The sequence below is a fragment of the Rhizophagus irregularis genome, chromosome 32, assembly GCF_026210795.1.
Source record: "Rhizophagus irregularis chromosome 32, complete sequence".
In the NCBI taxonomy this organism is placed as follows: domain Eukaryota; kingdom Fungi; phylum Glomeromycota; class Glomeromycetes; order Glomerales; family Glomeraceae; genus Rhizophagus; species Rhizophagus irregularis.
Window position 1 is genome coordinate 1,982,764 of NC_089460.1, and position 17,450 is coordinate 2,000,213.

General features: G+C 27.2%; 6 protein-coding genes across 7 annotated transcripts; 4 read left to right on the forward strand and 2 right to left on the reverse strand.

Moving 5' to 3' along the window:
* Positions 1-4,320: 4,320 nt before the first annotated feature.
* On the forward strand, positions 4,321-6,420 carry OCT59_023227 (uncharacterized protein; the record flags this gene model as incomplete). The annotated part of the gene is made up of 6 exons (XM_025313803.2): positions 4,321-4,359; positions 4,429-4,726; positions 4,799-5,208; positions 5,278-5,686; positions 5,752-5,811; positions 5,880-6,420. The coding sequence occupies 6 exons, from the start codon at positions 4,321-4,323 to the stop codon at positions 6,191-6,193; spliced, it is 1,530 nt and encodes a 509-aa protein (XP_025186533.1). The 3' UTR covers positions 6,194-6,420.
* On the reverse strand, positions 6,315-11,375 carry OCT59_023228 (uncharacterized protein). Its single transcript, XM_066131918.1, has 21 exons — positions 11,179-11,375; positions 11,029-11,098; positions 10,852-10,953; positions 10,640-10,771; positions 10,324-10,546; positions 10,142-10,228; positions 9,991-10,073; positions 9,843-9,919; positions 9,347-9,772; positions 9,067-9,268; positions 8,803-8,995; positions 8,546-8,724; positions 8,279-8,485; positions 8,137-8,197; positions 7,759-8,048; positions 7,542-7,685; positions 7,352-7,468; positions 7,090-7,257; positions 6,924-7,013; positions 6,707-6,857; positions 6,315-6,631 (listed from the first exon to the last, which is right to left on the reverse strand). Exons 1-21 carry the CDS (start codon positions 11,235-11,237, stop codon positions 6,411-6,413), a joined length of 3,282 nt encoding a protein of 1,093 aa, XP_066006633.1. The 5' UTR covers positions 11,238-11,375; the 3' UTR covers positions 6,315-6,410.
* Positions 11,376-11,540: 165 nt separating this feature from the next.
* On the reverse strand, positions 11,541-13,436 carry OCT59_023229 (uncharacterized protein; the record flags this gene model as incomplete). The annotated part of the gene is made up of 1 exon (XM_025313802.2): positions 11,541-13,436. One exon carries the CDS (start codon positions 13,434-13,436, stop codon positions 11,895-11,897), a length of 1,542 nt encoding a protein of 513 aa, XP_025186531.1. The 3' UTR covers positions 11,541-11,894.
* Positions 13,437-13,737: 301 nt separating this feature from the next.
* On the forward strand, positions 13,738-14,691 carry OCT59_023230 (Cytochrome c oxidase subunit 6A mitochondrial). The gene is made up of 4 exons (XM_025313801.2): positions 13,738-13,828; positions 13,894-13,928; positions 14,015-14,169; positions 14,307-14,691. Exons 1-4 carry the CDS (start codon positions 13,818-13,820, stop codon positions 14,364-14,366), a joined length of 261 nt encoding a protein of 86 aa, XP_025186530.1. The 5' UTR covers positions 13,738-13,817; the 3' UTR covers positions 14,367-14,691.
* Positions 14,566-15,961, forward strand: OCT59_023231. 2 transcript variants are annotated; one of them, XM_025313800.2, is made up of 5 exons: positions 14,566-14,803; positions 14,978-15,237; positions 15,327-15,577; positions 15,660-15,692; positions 15,804-15,960. In XM_025313800.2, exons 1-5 carry the CDS (start codon positions 14,713-14,715, stop codon positions 15,814-15,816), a joined length of 648 nt encoding a protein of 215 aa, XP_025186529.1. In that variant the 5' UTR covers positions 14,566-14,712; the 3' UTR covers positions 15,817-15,960. The 2 variants fall into 2 exon arrangements, with proteins under 2 accessions (XP_025186529.1, XP_066006634.1); XM_066131919.1 differs by having other exon boundaries at positions 15,660-15,961.
* A 220-nt stretch (positions 15,962-16,181) lies between these two features.
* On the forward strand, positions 16,182-17,121 carry OCT59_023232 (uncharacterized protein). The gene is made up of 3 exons (XM_025313799.2): positions 16,182-16,486; positions 16,555-16,636; positions 16,727-17,121. Exons 1-3 carry the CDS (start codon positions 16,247-16,249, stop codon positions 16,909-16,911), a joined length of 507 nt encoding a protein of 168 aa, XP_025186528.1. The 5' UTR covers positions 16,182-16,246; the 3' UTR covers positions 16,912-17,121.
* Positions 17,122-17,450: the final 329 nt, after the last annotated feature.

Genomic DNA, 17,450 nt, shown 5'->3' on the forward strand with positions numbered 1-17,450 from the left:
AAACAAAGAAAAAAGTTTATCAAAATTGGACTACTAAATGCCAAAAAAATTGCATAACCCTACTTTTTAATCCATTTTATTGAATGGTGGTAATTTTATTTTTCTAAAACTAATATATAGTAAGGTATAATAAAATATAATATTTTTAAAAAATTCAGATTTGCTATTGGTAAAGAAATTATAAATTTTAAAAAATTGATTTTTTGAACTTTATAGAAAAATATCTTTTATTTCTAAAAGAATCTTAAGAATCTTTGAAAATTTGTTAAAGAATATCTAATTGGCAGAACTGTTTTATTTATTTATATAACAGTTATAAATTTCAGAAGTATATTTACAAATTAGCATTTAATTTTGATTTAAAACTTTATTAATTATATATACAGTTAGACTTCTATATACCGATATCCTATGCTAATATCGATAATTATCTATACTAATAAATTTTCTATATTTCATTTTACAATTAATTTAAATCATTTAACTAACACTCCATATATCTCTTTTTAATCAACAATATTTATATTATGCTAATATACATGGATTAATTAGTTAAACAAGCTAATTAGATTGTCTGTAAATATTGTACTTCTCAATTGAATAAATTATAAGTTGATCAGAAAAATATTGGTCAAAATCCAATTGGAAATCCAATAATTAGATGTTCAAGAATTAAGATTTAATAAACCTTTAGAAAATTTATCTAATTTTAATAAATATAGGATAGTATTATGCAACTTGTCTATTACTCTATCTAATTCCAATATAAAAAAAGAAAATAATAATAAATTGATAAGCTTTTTTCAGTTGCTAAAATATACCAAATAATTATTATAAAGACATATATTAAAAAATGTGTATTGCTAAATTTTTAAAAATTATTATTACTTTTTATTGATTTTTATACATGCATAAAATTTTAATTTAATTAGTATTAATAAATTTATATACATTTAAAATTTTATATATATAATGAGTAAAATTTGCATAGTTCTTATTTCTGTAACTTTTAATTATATATTTATTAGTAAAATTTAAATTTTCAAAAGATATGTTAATTAAGATTTATCTGAAATGTTTGCTTATGTTATTACTTTTTTAACTTCATTTTTATTGAAAATATAATATATTCTTTATTAAAATATAAGAAAAGTGAAATGTAAGAAGAATTTAAAATGATACATAACCTTTTGATTAGCAATTATATTTAGTAAATGAATAGATAAAAGATAAAAATGTAATCAGAATGTAATAACAGAACCCACTTACTTATAATAAAGATTACTGTAAAAAATTGGCCTTTTACTAATGATTTTTACTTTACTTTTTCTTAAATTCTATTGGTTAATTAGTTAAAAAAGAAAAAAATCATAACAATATAATATAAAATTTCCTTTTATAGTAGGATCTGCAAAGAATTTTATATATGATTTTTACTTTAGATCTGGAGGTAACCTATCTTATAAGTAAGTGGAGTTCTGTAATAATACCAATATTATGAATATCTTACCGATGTTGTTATTGGATTTTTGCTGCTAAAATTATAGTTATAGTAATAATATAAGCTTCATTGAATTCATTAATTTTAGTTTCAAATAATACTTTTAATATCTAAAATAAAATAATAAAATGGTATAAATAAAGTTAATAATTATATAGAAATTTACAATAATTTACTAGATTTTTTTTAATACTTAATAATCTTCAAATTGCATAAAAAGTCTAAGTTTCTAATAAATTTCATTCAAAATTTTTTATTTAATAGCTAAATATCATAGTTTTTAAATATCAAAAATAAATAGTTAAATAGTTTTAAAATATAAAAAAAATTTTGGATGTAAAGTATAACAACTTTTTATAATTATATTACATATTAATTATATTTAAATAACTCAATATAAAATACTATATCTTTAATTATATTTTTAGAAGTTATAATTGATTAGTTTTTAAATAAAAAAAAATTGATTACAATATATTAAATTTTGACAAACTTTTATATATCTTAAAAATGCTAATTTTACTATAAATTACTAATAATTTTAAAAAATCCTGTAAATTACTGTATATAATCCTATAAGAACTATTTATATTATATTAATTATAAAGATTTAAATATTTTATGCAATTTATCTCTTTTTTCCTCTATTTTTAGTAACAATTTTTTGGTTAAATCATAACAATGTTTATATAAATTTTCAGTACATTTTTTTCCATAAAATTTCAACCATTTTAAAAATAAAAAAAAATTATTTAAACCAAAATTATTTAATTTCTAAGGATGTGTTGAAGCACCCATTGCTCAAGAAAGTAGTTTTTGTGGCGAATGCTATTACTTATTAGTTATTAGTGCATGTTTTTAACAAGTTAATTATATTTACAAAAATTTTGATGTAATAATACCCTACGAAAGGAGTGGGCTTAAAACATATGTCAAAACACTTATGAAGTTGTTGAGTCAATTGTGCGCAATAAAAAGATTGGAAGAGTTATTGATTTAGTTTTAAATACCGTAGTGCAGGTATGACATATTTAATAACAATTATTATATAGATATGAGAAAATTAGGAACAATTTTAATCCGAGAGATTTTTGTAATGATACGAATCATTTGGTTATTACCTCCATTTAAAAAGGCAACCTTAGTTTTAGGTCCTGCAGAAAATAATATCCATTTAGTTATAGTTGGGGACGCAATAAATAAATTCACCGAAATGCTCGCGAAATCATTTATTTACAATGAAACGGTACGGTTGAAATTTTATCTTATAACTCAATTGCGTGATTACCGTTTTGGAAACCATTTATTTACCTGAATTTTTTTTACGGCAAACGTAAACAAAGAATGCAATTCAATCACTGAAAAAATCTTCCGTTATAGCATTTCAAATGTGATATTCAAAAATATGATTCTCAATACACAACTAAGTCTTAAGATTAAAGAAGGTAATGAGTAGGCAGTAATTGATTTAATAACAAAATTAGAAAGAGAAGAGGATTTAGAAAAAGAAGTGCGATAATTTGGATAATTTTTTTTACTCATTAATTGTAATGTATTAGTATTAGAATTTTGATTTTATAGTATATTACATTACAAAAAATATGCGATGGGCTTGTACTAAAAACGTACAACCTCAATGAATGCAAAAAAATATTAACTCTGCTACTATCCATACAGTGTAAATCGCACAAGCTTGCCTCGAGCGCATAGCAAGCATAAATATTAAATATTGAAACAATGAATTTTTTTTCCGATTTATATTGATTGTTTTGTTACTTCTGGAATAAAATTTGTTACAAGTGGGAACCACAACGTTTTTTGATACGTGAGTAGTTTGTTATAGTGTTGCCTGCCGTAAATAGTTGTAAGTCTAAAAATCAAGTAATTATAATGATTGTAAATCAGAATTATCATCTTTTAGTTAACCACAATAGCATAGTATTTACAACCAAATTACAACTTATGTTTATAATATTACAACCCGCTTAGGTTGTAATTCGAAATATAATAATCAATACTTACGGCACACAACCTTAAGTTTGTTACTCTTCATATGGGTGTAACGAATGTCGAAACCATATCCCATTATATTGAACCTTTTTCAAGCTCGATTTTTATTCTTTTCGTAACAAATATCGAATTTGATAATAATATCGCATCAAAGATAGGAGATGTGGTTAAGGCGCAATATTCTCCCGATATTCAAGTTTTAAATAATCAGCCTGACATGTTTATTTTAGCATTGTAATTTATCAATAATAATTTTTTTGTCTGAAACTGATGTCTTCACGAAAAGTCGAAAAGTGGTTGAAAGCAGTGACGTCCTTGAAAGTTTCCAATGACTTTTCATTGGAATTGTAACTTTCAATCCTTTCCAATTCCAATATTACAATACAACAATCCTAAGAACTCTAATTTAGGCCTAAATTAAAGAATTAAGGAAATTTGGTATGTAATACGAAATTTGTATATGTGATCACACTGGACCATTATTATTGGAGGAATAGGAAATTTATTGTAAATGAATCATTTAAAAACTATTATAATTGGCTCCCACTTGTAAATTAAACTTTAATTGCTGATTAGGGAATATTTTTTTTTTTCTATAATACGTCGTATCCACACAATATAGAGATGGGTGCTACTTTGAAATTTATCTTCATGGAGCGGTTTGAAGTCATTAAAAATAAAAAATAATTTCATCAAAGAGTTTGAGAAACACTTTCTATCACATGCGGATCAGCAATTAATTAAAATAAACGGATTGACCTTGAAACCCAGCTTATTTCTTTTCATTAAAAATTTGAAATTTCGTAAAAATGGTATTGGAATTTAATGACGTTAATGAATTTCCTCAGGTAAGGAGTTTCTTTTTTTTCAATTAATATTATAAATTAATTAATATCGTTAAACATTTTATTTAATAGCTCATAGAAGATCTTCGAACTTCCTTTGCTAAACATCTTACAAAACCACTGGGATATCGTAAAAAACAACTCGAACAATTATATAATTTACTCGATGAAAACCAAGATGAATTGTGTGAGGCACTGTATAAAGATCTGCATAAATCTAAAATTCAGTCAATGCTTTCAGAAATAGGACTTGTTAGGGAAGAATGTTTAGAAGCGCTTAATAATTTGGATAGATGGGCTTCTCCAGAATATGTCAAAACGAGTTTGATGTTTAAGATAAATAAGTGTCATATTAAAAAAGATCCTGTTGGTACGCGGATAATTTTTACAAATGGTATCACGTGATTAATTATAAAAAGCTAAATTCAAATTTATTTTTTAGGTACTGTGCTCATAATCGGAGCGTGGAATTATCCTGTGAACGTCTTATTATTACCATTAGTAGGGGCTATCGCAGCTGGTTGTACTGCAGTAATAAAACCATCAGAATTGGCAGCTAATACTGCTGCAGTAATCACAAAACTCTCTTCACAATATTTGGACAAAAATGCTTATCGAATTGTAAATGGAGGAGCCACTGAGACAATGTCTTTATTAGAATATCGGTTTGATCATATATTTTACACAGGTTCCGGGGCTGTTGGAAAGATTATTATGGCAGCAGCTGCTAAGCATTTGACTCCAGTTACTTTGGAATTAGGAGGAAAGAGTCCAGTTATTCTAGCTAATGATGTTGATATTCCTATCACTGCTAAGAGACTCATTTGGGGTAAAACTTTTAATAATGGGCAGGTTAGCAAAACAAAGACGGTAAATCTTTTATATTTAAAAATTCTACTAATGTTGATTCTTTATTAATAGACATGTATTGCACCAGATTATATTCTTTGTACACGAGAAATACAAGAAGCTTTAATTAAGGAGATGCCCAAAGCTATCAAGGATTCTTATGGAAGCGATCCGCAAAATTCTCCAGATTATGGTCGTATAATTAATCAACGACATTTTGATCGCTTGTCAAATCTACTTTCACGAACCAGAGGAAAGAAAGTAATTGGTGGCAACTCTGATCGTGATGACTTATATATTGAACCAACTGTAGTTAGTGATGTGCCCAAAGACGATAGTTTAATGCAGGAAGAAATATTTGGACCTATTTTGCCTATTGTTGTGGTTGAAAGCATTGATGATGCCATTAAGTATATTAATGAAAGAGATACTCCGTTAGCTTTGTATCCATTCAGTAAAAATGACAAAACTATAAAATACAGTAAGTGTTAATACGAGAGAGCAACATTACTTTTGAATTTCTTTAATTACTTTTCTTTTTAATAGTTTTGGATAACACACGGTCAGGTGGTACAGTTATTAATGATACTATGTTGCAAGGGTCTGGTAAGCACTACGCAAAGCTAAATTATTCATTTGTCTTTCTGTCTTTTAACTTATCATTCTTGTTTTAGTGCCAGCTCTTCCATTTGGCGGAACTGGAATGTCAGGCATGGGAGCATACCATGGTCGTTACACGTTTGATACATTCACGCACAAAAGAAGTGTAATGAGTTCACCATTAGCAATTGAAAAGTTATTAGCAAGCAGATACGCACCGCACAAAAAATCCGACTTCAAATTTGCAAGTTATTTTATGTTCTCTAAACCTAAGTTTAAGAACAAAAATTATCAGGGAAGTGACGGAGTGCTAAATTTTAAAAATGTAATTTTAATTGTATGTATGATATTAATTGCTTATATTGCTTTTAATGAATTATCGAATTGAGTTTGATTTTAAAAAAGGAAAAGTTATTTAGATTTCTTTGTCCATTTATTTAATTTCTTTATAAGATGCGTAAATTTATAGTGATGTTGTAGTTCCAAGTCAAAAAGTTTTATTGAGTTATAATAATACATTTTAAATTATAAATAATCTTTTATTTAGTACAATTTTAAGTATATAAAGTATATGACAAAACAAATAAATGAATGACAGAAAGATTTCAGGTGTCTAATACATCTAGCTTAGCTGCCTCCTTTGATGCTTCTTTCTTTGCGGCTTTCTTTGCAATTTTTTTAAATTGTTCGATATTTGGGGCTGATACTTTACATTTACCTAACATTACTAAAGTCATTTCTGTATCAGGTATACTTTTTACAAGTTCTTTTTCTCGTGGTGTCAATTGTGGATCATTTAAGAAGAATGATATTGCTGTCTTACATGCTTTAATAATAAAATAAGAGGAAGATAAGTAATTAATCAATAAAATATAAATCAAATTCACTTGATAATACTTACCTTTTCCTTTCTTTGTTGATCCGGGAGTTAATTTAACCTTATATTTGTATTTTTGTAAAGAAATATATGGCGCACAAACCGGAACAGCAAAAAGTAAATTATCTTCAGGTAATGGTGATCCTGTTAAAGTGTCTAATACCGTCAAACTTTCCTATAAAATGAAAATCTGAATTAAATACCACATTATATTATTAGAAGTTAGATTTAATATAAGTACCATTGTTTCAGGTTCCAATACAGTAATATTCTCTTCCTTAAGAAGTTGTCGGATTTCCTCAGCTTCTTCTTCATCCTTTACACCAGAAGCCTAAAATAATAATAAGAGAAAATAATGTCTAATAAATATAAATTTTCACGTATTTATGATGAACATTTATACTTACTAATTTTTCCTCATCAATATCTTCCTTATCAGCTTCTGGATCTTGTGAAAGGTTATTTTGAAAATTTTGTTCTTTTTCTGGTTTACTTCCCTTGACTGAATTTGGCACACCTTTGTTTGTAGATTCTTTTTTGCCTTTCTTTCCTTTGTTTTTAGGTGCTTTGTTTGACTATTATAGTGTGAATTTACGTTATAATAGTTAATAAAGAAATAACATCGCATATTTTAAAAAGTAGGATTTAAGAAATAATTAAAATAATTACTCCAAGCAATTCCATACGAATTGCCCTTTCCTCTTCATCTTGGTCAGCATATTTATCTTTTAGCTTTTTCATTTTGCCTTTTTTACCGCGTGGAATCTGTGTTGACTTTTTCGCTTGCTGATAAAAAAAAGGAAAACGTAAATATATATTTATCAAGAAAAAAAAACTAATTAAGTAAATTAAACTCTACCTTTTCTTTATCCTCAATATTTGAATCTTTGTTATTAATTTGCTGATTATTATCTATCCTTCCAGAGTCGGTATCTCCTTTGCCTTGTTTTTGTTTTTTCATCGTTCTTTTTTCTTTTACCGATATATATTTCTTTTTCGTGGTCTTTATCATATAAAATATGATTCAATTATAAGAATCAATAAAATTTAAAAAAAGAGTTATAGTAAATATGTACCGGCTTTTCATTACTTCCTTCAATTTCATATTGGTCTTCACCATATTCATCTAAATTGTATTTATCCCATAGGGATTTGTCTATAGTAATAGCAGATCGAACTTTTTCGGAAGACATGTCGTCTATAGTAATAGCAGATCGCACTTTTTCGGAAGACATGTCATCATTAGATTCATCTGAACGTTGCTGTTGTGGCTCTTGTACTTCCTCTAATTCGGGAGAAACTCCGCTGACCTTATGATATATAATATCTGAACGAAATTCCATAACATCATCTTTTTTTTCCTGAGCTTTTTTAGGCAATGAAATAATTCAGGAATCAGCAACTGGATAAAATTCTAAAAACCGTTCATTGTATATTATAATCCAAGTACTTACAATTCATATCTTTTTCGTTTATATAATTATCATTCAGTAAATCATCTTTGATGTTTTGTCCCTATAATAATATTGGGAAAAGTTAATTTATCATTCATTTCGTCATAATAAGAGAAAATAACTTTAAAGAATAATAACATACTTCCGATGCCTGAATTTCTTCGTCTATTTCTTCTTCATTCCTTATTGGACGACGCTCGTGTAAATGATTTGGAATACTTTGTTCATCCAATCGGAAAAGTAAACCAAAACCGTACACCAAATGAACAGGGGGTAAGAAATTCTTTTTACCTCGAATCATAAAAGAGCCCGTTGTGAGGTACTCACCAGTCGGAGCGGTTTTGGAAACCTAAAGTAAATAACGTTAATAAATATTTGGCGAATTATTAAAATTAGATATATGACAAACCTGTTCCGCATGAACCCAATAAGCGCTAGTTATTATTTTAGCTTCCCATGCTTTGCTTTGACAAACGGACATGACTCCAGCTTGGAAAAGTGTACTTGGAGGTATTGGTTGACCTTCATTAGGGTTTTTAATAATTACTGATGCAGCACCATGTAATTCAGCGTGTACATACACGTCACCTATAAAAAATTTATTGAATTAGCAATGAAAAAAAAAAAGAATATGTATAAAAATAGGGAAATAGTTATCGGAATTACCCTTCCTAAGGTATCTCTTTACTAACAGTTCATTTTGTTGCATGTCATGTCCAGCAATAACAAGGTAATTCTCAGAAGAAATAAACCATACAAATTTTTCAAACCAAAAAGGTTTGCGGATCTTGTTAATAGATGCAGTAATTTTCGTCTCTTTGAGATCTTGTTTAATTTTCTGCTCGGCACTTTTGAAAGCCTATCAACAAGATATTAGACACAATTTTTTGGTATTAAAAATTAAAAACCTTACATTGTTATAATTCATACTTTATCAGCAGCAGCTAACGTTTTTTCTTGTTTAAGCGAAGACTGTTTTTTCATATCATAATACTTTCTGGCATTCGCAAATGCAGTTAAATTAATATCAACATCAATTTTCTCTTGTATTATTGACTGAGATATGTTGTTTTCATCTTCAGATTCAGTATTGGCCGAATCGTAGAAAGCTGCTTCATCTTTTTCATGTTCCCTATAAAATTTTTAAGGATTACATTTAAAGTGTTGAATTATACTAATTCTCTCACTTAGATAGGTTTAATTATAATACCTTAATAATAAGGTGATCTGATTTATTTCCAACTTAAATCCAGCAATTACTTCTGCTATAGGAGTGCCTTTCTTCTTCTCCTCTAGCACTAAATTTTCTAAATCTTTCCAATCCATTCCGGAAGCAATCGCGTTTCTTATAATCAAAATCGCTTGATCTACCGTATCCACATTGCTCTCTATCAACCAAGCCTTGCGAATATTTGATAATTGAGAATTTTGAAGATTTTCAACACGTGAATACTGTTCTTTTTTGATGGCCTCTAATTTCTTAAACGCAGACTTTTCTTGATTTCTTTGCTTAAGGGTTAGTTTTTGACTTTCCATCGAGGAATAATATTCATCGACAGCTAAATCAAACGAATCAAATTCTTTGTGTGATTTAGATTTGTGTTGCTCAAAGAGGTAGGGGTTGAATTCATCATAACTTCACGTAAAGTAAGATATATTAGAAACGGATTAATCAATAAAGTTCAAAAGTGATAAGAAAAACTCACGTCTCCCAATCCTCTTGCTGTGAACCATCATCTGTTGTGGAATTTTGTTCTGAATGATGAAGCATGATGATATATCCCTTGATAAAATTTAATAACCATGTTGTTACATAATGTAAATTCCATCCAGATAAAATATTGTCAAACATACCTTTTGTTTAGTATTTCCAATTTCTTCTAAAATTCGATCTGCTTCTTTAAACCCTTTTTCTAATTCAATTAAATGCTCCGAATCTAAAACATTAAATATCGTTACTATACACCATAATACGTAAGTAAAAGATTATGCGAAATTAACTAACCATCGGAGATGTCTATGGTCCCAACTTTCATATTAGGATCTATTTGAGCAAAACGAATTGCGTGCTCAGTCAATGCCTGTCCATAACCTATATTCAACATAATTGGAAGCATAAATCAATTCAATATATCAGAAATGGAATTGTTTTGTAGTATTAACATATAATAAGATTATTCAACCTACTCAATTTATTATTCAAAACCTTTTTTAATGATTCTTTAGATTCTTTACTAGATGAGGTAGTTAATGCTTTTTGTAGTCGTGATCGTGTTACTGGTTCAGTAACACGTGCAACAGAACTAATATCATAAGTTTGCCCAACTGCCATTTTTTCATTTTCTTTAGGCTGAACAACACGTAACAAAGCCAAAATGGTATAATCCTGATCGGTAAAAATAATATTACCCTATAATTCGATTATTTCGATCAATGATTGACGTTAACTTACAAATCTCATAAATATACTTTTGACATAGGAAAAGACATGAATATAAATTACCGATGCGTAAAATTCTGCTATAATATGATATGTGGTGCCCTCTCCAAAACCCGCAAATTCAAAATCAACAATTCTATCAACACCAAGTTGTCTGACGTTGGTCAATCTTCTTGTTCTAATGTGTTTTCGCAACTTAATAAAGAAATACCGTGATCTCATAATTAAGTATCTTAAATAACATCAATTATGATATAATTTAATATTATATATACCTTCATACAAAAATGCGAAGGTGTCATCGATTTATCACGAGAATATTGTGTTGTATGAATTCGAATTCCAGATTCAATCAACAAAAGTTCCTTTTTGTCTGGCTTAATTGTTCAAAATTTAAAAAGTTAATAAAATGCTAAGCCCTGAATATAATAAAGAAATGCATTGAAAAACACCTTTGAAAATTTGAAAAGATAAGTTTTTGGGTTGATATCGTAAACATTCTGTAACCTAAGGCCAACAATCCTAATAAATTGAAAAAAAAAGGAATATTAAAATAACAATAGATCCAGGGCGAATTATTATGTCCCCTATAATTTAAATACCTTTCTTTCAAATCGGATACTGTTGCCCGGACGTCTAGTGCTGAAAACCTTTGTTTCATTTTTTAAATAATTTTGCGATTGAAAAGTAAACGGGTCTCTAAAGTTTTTACAGGCTTTATAAATGCTGCTGTATCTACTTTCTGACTAAGTAAGAATAACCTGATCTCTCCTCCAATTGACCACTTGTTTTATATAACTGATAAGTTCTTCATATAGATTGGTGATTTTTATCAAAAATTTGACATGTTGCACAAAAGAATAGCCCAGTTTAGATTAAAGACACGTGTGACTTTTTCTTATTATTAACCCGTGACTTAATACATATTTGACAGAAATTATAAAGAAATTTTTTCTTGAGTATCTTTCGTTTTAAATCTGAAAATGCATTGAAAGGTGAGAAAGAATATGAAGAGATAAGAAATTAATCTGGATGTTCTTTATCTTCAGCATAAAACCTATATTTAATCTTTCATTTAAATTGTTGAAGTTTGTAAATCATTTTATTTTAAAAGTTGCGATAGTGTAAAGAAAGTATAATAAGACCATGCAAAGCAATTATTTTATTGTTATTATTCAATTGTTAAAAACTACATAGTATTAGTTGATAATTAGATGCAATTAATTCATTATATCAAATTCTAAGTTTACATATTAATTTTCAGCTATAAAACCCTAATGAAAATCTGATTTATATTATTGAATCACTCTTCCATCTTTCAATTAAGAAATCGACAATGAGATGGATTATAAACTGGTGGCTCCCAATATTCATCAAAACACTCACTTTTAATTGTACGATGCTTTTTTACTTTTGAATTCTTAGCCATTTCCATTAATCCACTTGATATTTTTATACAAGGATGTCCTAAATAGATACAAATTCCAATCAAGTGTAAAGTGTATTGAACATCCTTTTGAGCAATACCAGTTTGGTAAGCAATATCATCAATCGAAATTTCTTCATTTGCTTCATTAGCTTTTAGTAATAACTCAGTAATGGCTTCTATCCAATATTGCTGATAAGTTAATAAACCAAGATCTGATAAAGGCTCTTCAGGTGCACCAACTTTATCTTGCATTTTTGATATTGTATATGAAAATGCTATTAAGAATCTACCATAACCTTTTCTTTGATGTTGAGGTAATGTAAGAATACATGCGAGATTATTATTCATATTATATTTTTCTTTTGAGAAATACCCAATTATACAATACCCAATATCATTATAGCAACATAATATATAAAATAGAAATGGTAAAGTATCATAAACAAGTAACTTATGATCAAGAAACAGCTTAGAAAGTAAGCATAAGTTTTTACAATAAGTTTGTTGTCTTTCTCCATCAATTTCAAACACAGCGAGATTCTCTACTTCATCCTTGTAAATTTGATTTCCAGGAGGATGAAATAAATTACATTTCGTTTTATGACGTTTGAATTGAAATTCGCTCATGTAATAACTCAAGCAAAACTCACAAATATATACAATAGGTGCATCTTTAAATTCTTCAGGATATGGTGAGAAATACCAAGGTTCAATCAGATCTTCTCCAATTTGAATTTCTTTGATATTTTTTACACGTATTTTAATTGGTTTATTATTCATACCACCAGAAGTAATTTGTGAATTATTCTGAATTACTTGTGATTTGACTATTTTTGGGCTTGAACTAATCCTACAAGGTGAACTGTCATATGTGATTGAAGATGATGGAGTTGAACATCTTAAATTTGGGACTTCATCACATATAAAATTCGAACCACTATAATCATTCACTTCTGAAGAAACTGGTATTTGTAATGTAAATGATTCTTGACTATAAAATGAATCACCCTGTGAGAATTTGTTTTTTACATGAATTCCCGAAGTAGTAAAAAAATCATCTTGAGAATCTTCAATTATCATAGCAGTTGCATCAGAAATCGCGTTATCTTGATGTATTTTTCTCTTTTTAGGTAATTTGATATCTATCTCTCTTTTAGTATCAATTTGATCAGCTTTAACCCATTCATCAAGTCTTCTATTATAAAACGCGTACGTAATATAATACTCGGGAACATTATCATCACTAAATTTAACAGCAAGAACTTTTCCTACTCGATAATTTTGTTCATCCTCTAAGTTATTTTTGACTGTTACGTAATAATAACTACCAATTGTGATTTGTTCCAACGACTCTTTAACTGGAGTTGTTGAACATGATTCACGCTTTTTTGAAGGAAGGCTAATAGAATCTCTCTTTGATCTCAACCTCATTTTATTAATGGTAGATAGATCTGCTAATACATAGAATCAAAAAATAAATGAATTTTTTTCATTCTTAATGCCGCAGCATATATGAATGTGAATTCCTTTGTATCGTCAAATTAACCAAAAACTGTCAAAATATTTTTGATCTCATATTTAAAAATTACTTATGAATATACCTCAATAAAGCGGATAATATTTGCTAGACAGAGTCAACAGAAAACAACCACAATTTTAACCGCAGTTTCGAAATGTGAGAGCTTGAGCTCCCTGCCTTAAATATAATGCGCCACAGCCGATCACTGTCGTACATAGTTTTTAATAAAATAATTATTAGCTTATGTACCATCTTCACTTTTCATATTCAACATTTGCTATCGATTGAAAACGATGTCTGATAAGTATGTATTAAGACGAATGTAGTTATACTTTATTCCTTATAATACTTACGTAAATTTTGTAACAGCGAAACCGAGACTAAAGCTATTAACATTCGTACCGGTAACTGTACAAACTAATGAACTATTTTCCTTTTTTTAAAAGTTAACCGACTTTTTTTTATTAAGACTAATTGTTTTATTTTTTAGCTGGCTTTGACGCGCGCTTTCCAAATACCAATCAAACTAAACATTGTTGGCAAAATTATGTAGATTATTTTAAGTGTATTAAAGCGCGTGGAGAAGATTTTGCTCCTTGTCAACAATTTTTTAGAGCATACCATAGTTTGTGTCCTAATGATTTTGTAAGTGTTCAAAAGGAAAGAAATTCGATATTTATACAATTATTAATTATTCTAGGAGAGGAATATTTTAATTTTGTTTAATATATGTATACTTTTTTTAAAAAAAAAAAAATATTAAAAAAAATCCATCTTTATAGATTTCAAAGTGGGACACTCAAAGAGAAGAAGGAAATTTTCCAGTTAAACTCGATCCTTAATAAATAATCCTTTGAGATCTAAATCTTTAATATTCAACAAAAATTTGATGAATGGTCATTAAAAAAAAGTTATAGTTCTTCTTTAATAAAATTATTTATTAATAAAGTTAATCCTTATCAAATGAGAATATGCTATTTGCTAATAAATTATTGGATAATCATCATAGCATAAAATCACAAAATCATAAAACGGATCTTCATACAAAAATCATATTACCAAAAACTTTCTTTTCTTGCTTTCTTGTGAATAACGAGCTTAGCATCTTTTCTTTTTTTATTGAAAATTAGCTCTTTTTTATTTATTTTATATAAATATTTTCAATTTAAAGATAACAAATAATTAAAGATGAATATTTTCCGACTTGTAGCAGATTTAATGCATTTGGCGTCTATTTTTATTTTACTTTTAAAAATTCAAAAGACGCGGTCATGTGCTGGTAAGTTTGAATGTTCTTAGAGGAAAGAAGAACTTATGGGAAGTTAATGAATTTCCAACAAAAATCTATAGGACTTATTTATTACATTAAATTAAATTCTCTTATGTCGGAAAATTAGCATTTTTTATTTTAAAAACTAATACACGTTTAAAATTAATCTTAATCTTTTTATAGGTATCTCATTTAAAACCCAATTACTTTATGCTATTGTATTTGTCACAAGATATCTCGACTTATTTACAACATGGATTTCATTGTATAATACAATAATGAAAATATTTTTTATTGCATCATCTATTTATATTTTGTATTTAATGAAATATAAATTCCGAGCTACGTATGATCCCATTTTGGATACTTTTAGAATAGAGTTTTTATTAGGAGGAAGTGTAATATTGGCTTTAATATTTAATTATGACTTTATACCTATGGAGGTAAATTGAAAATTTTTCTTTTTGAAGATTATTCTTTTGCATTACCCTTTGACGAGGAAACTAATTTTTTTTTTATTCGACAATTAAAGATTTTATGGTCATTTTCGATTTTTCTTGAATCAGTCGCAATTCTTCCACAATTATTTATGTTAAGTCGTACGGGAGAAGCAGAAACAATTACTACACATTATATATTCGCACTAGGAGGATATAGAGCTTTGTATTTGTGCAATTGGTTATGGAGATATATATTTGATGGACATGTTGAAGTATATGCATGGATCGCTGGTGTAATTCAAACTGCTTTGTATAGTGACTTCTTTTATATTTATTATACAAAGTAAGTATTTTGATACATACTTCCAAATATTGCAAAGCATTAAATTTCATTAAGCAATTTTACTAATAATTTTCTACTACAGAGTATTACACGGAAAAAAATTCGAATTACCTCAGTCAGTATAAATAATAATTTAATATTGAAATTTATTAAGAAAATATTATTATTTTTAAATTTAATCAATAAACATTATATTATTAACAAAAACATTGCATTTTTATTTTAGGGGTGTTGTATAAAACATCTTTATTTACAAGTTTAAATTGGATTTAAATGAAATAGTTTTTGATTTCAGGTTCTATAATAATATTTGTTATAGTGAGAGTTTTTTTTTATTTCTATGTATTTGACAATCATTTTCAATATAAATTATTGTTATTTTAAAAAAAAATGCGTATTTTTCTTTAGTGTATATCTTATTTAGTTTTCGACGGTTGTAACGCCCATCTCTTTCTTGTGTGTGGCGTAATAGTGAAATAATGATGACGTCTAGTTAATTACGCCATGTATCAATATTAACTTATTAATATAATAATTAAAACTTAGTTCCTTTTCGACTTTCTTTTAAATAATGCAAATAAAAAAAAATATTTATTATTTCCCCAAATTTTTTTATTTGAAAGAATTTTTTTTCTTTAAAGAAAAAAAAAATTATAATTATATATAAAGATGTTTGTTAAAAAAATTTCGACAAATTCTTCCCTCAATCAGATTTTTACAAGAAATGCGAAATTAATGACTAACAAAAAGACCAATATTAATAATCTATTATTCGGAAATAATATTCGTCAATCATCATCATCACAAGAAGAGACTTCTCATATTTCTCGAGGACAAATCGATAACATAACTGATGTTAATCGACCTCCACCGGGACTTGATGCATCTATTATCAAAAATGCTACAAGGGTAAGTTGTATCAAGCGGGTTAACTTATAGAATTATATATATATATTAAAGGAATATTTGATTTACAGGATAAAGAAAATCAAGAAGCAAGAAAAGAATATGATCCTGATGATGCACCTACTACGGTAGATAGTCAAGCTCCCGCAGCTTGTAAGTTTATATGATTTGATTTATTACAATTAATTACAACCATAAGTTTTACAATGAATTTTCTTCAATGATTAATTTGTTTATTTTTAGCTGAATCTGCTAAGCCAGCACAAATTTTTGATCCAAAAGAAAATAAATTTATTGATGCTAATTCTGCGAGCAAAGAATATCAGGGTAAACCCGATGAAAATGAATCTGATTCTGGTGGTAAAAAAATTGGTGATAAGTATGATGATGTGATTGCGGAATTGCCTAGTGAACAAGGTAGCGGATAATCATGTTTTTAAGTGTTAAAATTTTAATTCGAGTTCTTATAGTAAAATTGAATGAACCATTTAATACTTAAAATAGTATACCAATTAACTTAAATTCATATCTTTTATACCATTTGATGATAAAAATAATTCTTTAATAAAAAAAAAAAAAAGTTTGAAACCCTTATTATGAAGAATTGAATAAAAAAAGAAAATTATTTTTTTTTAAAAAAAATCTTTTCAATTTAATAGCAATAATTAATAAAACTAATAAATCCTTACCAAAAATAAATAATATGAACAATAATAATAATATATCACAAATATAACAACAACAACAATAATAAATTCTATCTATCATACAACTAAATAATTTTTTAATGATAATAATAAGAAAAACAATACAATTAATATTTATATATATATATAATAAGGAAAGAGAAAAGATACTAGTAAAGCTTTTTTTTTTTTGGTTTTTTGAGTATGAATGTATTTATGAAAGTGATTAATGAAAGTTGTAAATGTGTATGAAAAATACATAATTACATGTAACAAAATAA

Coding starts and splice junctions, on each gene's coding strand:
- OCT59_023228 (XM_066131918.1), bottom strand. CDS start 11,237: ATGAAACAAAGGTTTTCAGCACTAGACGTCCGGGCAACAGTATCCGAT. Junction 8,049..8,136: donor AAACGAAAAAGATATGAATT/GTAAGTACTTGG, acceptor TGCCTAAAAAAG/CTCAGGAAAAAAAAGATGAT. Junction 7,686..7,758: donor AAGGAAGTAATGAAAAGCCG/GTACATATTTAC, acceptor TATATGATAAAG/ACCACGAAAAAGAAATATAT.
- OCT59_023232 (XM_025313799.2), top strand. CDS start 16,247: ATGTTTGTTAAAAAAATTTCGACAAATTCTTCCCTCAATCAGATTTTT. Junction 16,487..16,554: donor TTATCAAAAATGCTACAAGG/GTAAGTTGTATC, acceptor TTTGATTTACAG/GATAAAGAAAATCAAGAAGC. Junction 16,637..16,726: donor TAGTCAAGCTCCCGCAGCTT/GTAAGTTTATAT, acceptor GTTTATTTTTAG/CTGAATCTGCTAAGCCAGCA.
- OCT59_023231 (XM_025313800.2), top strand. CDS start 14,713: ATGAATATTTTCCGACTTGTAGCAGATTTAATGCATTTGGCGTCTATT. Junction 15,238..15,326: donor ATGACTTTATACCTATGGAG/GTAAATTGAAAA, acceptor CGACAATTAAAG/ATTTTATGGTCATTTTCGAT. Junction 15,578..15,659: donor TTTTATATTTATTATACAAA/GTAAGTATTTTG, acceptor TTTCTACTACAG/AGTATTACACGGAAAAAAAT.
- OCT59_023230 (XM_025313801.2), top strand. Junction 13,929..14,014: donor AGCTATTAACATTCGTACCG/GTAACTGTACAA, acceptor TTTATTTTTTAG/CTGGCTTTGACGCGCGCTTT. Junction 14,170..14,306: donor GTTTGTGTCCTAATGATTTT/GTAAGTGTTCAA, acceptor CCATCTTTATAG/ATTTCAAAGTGGGACACTCA.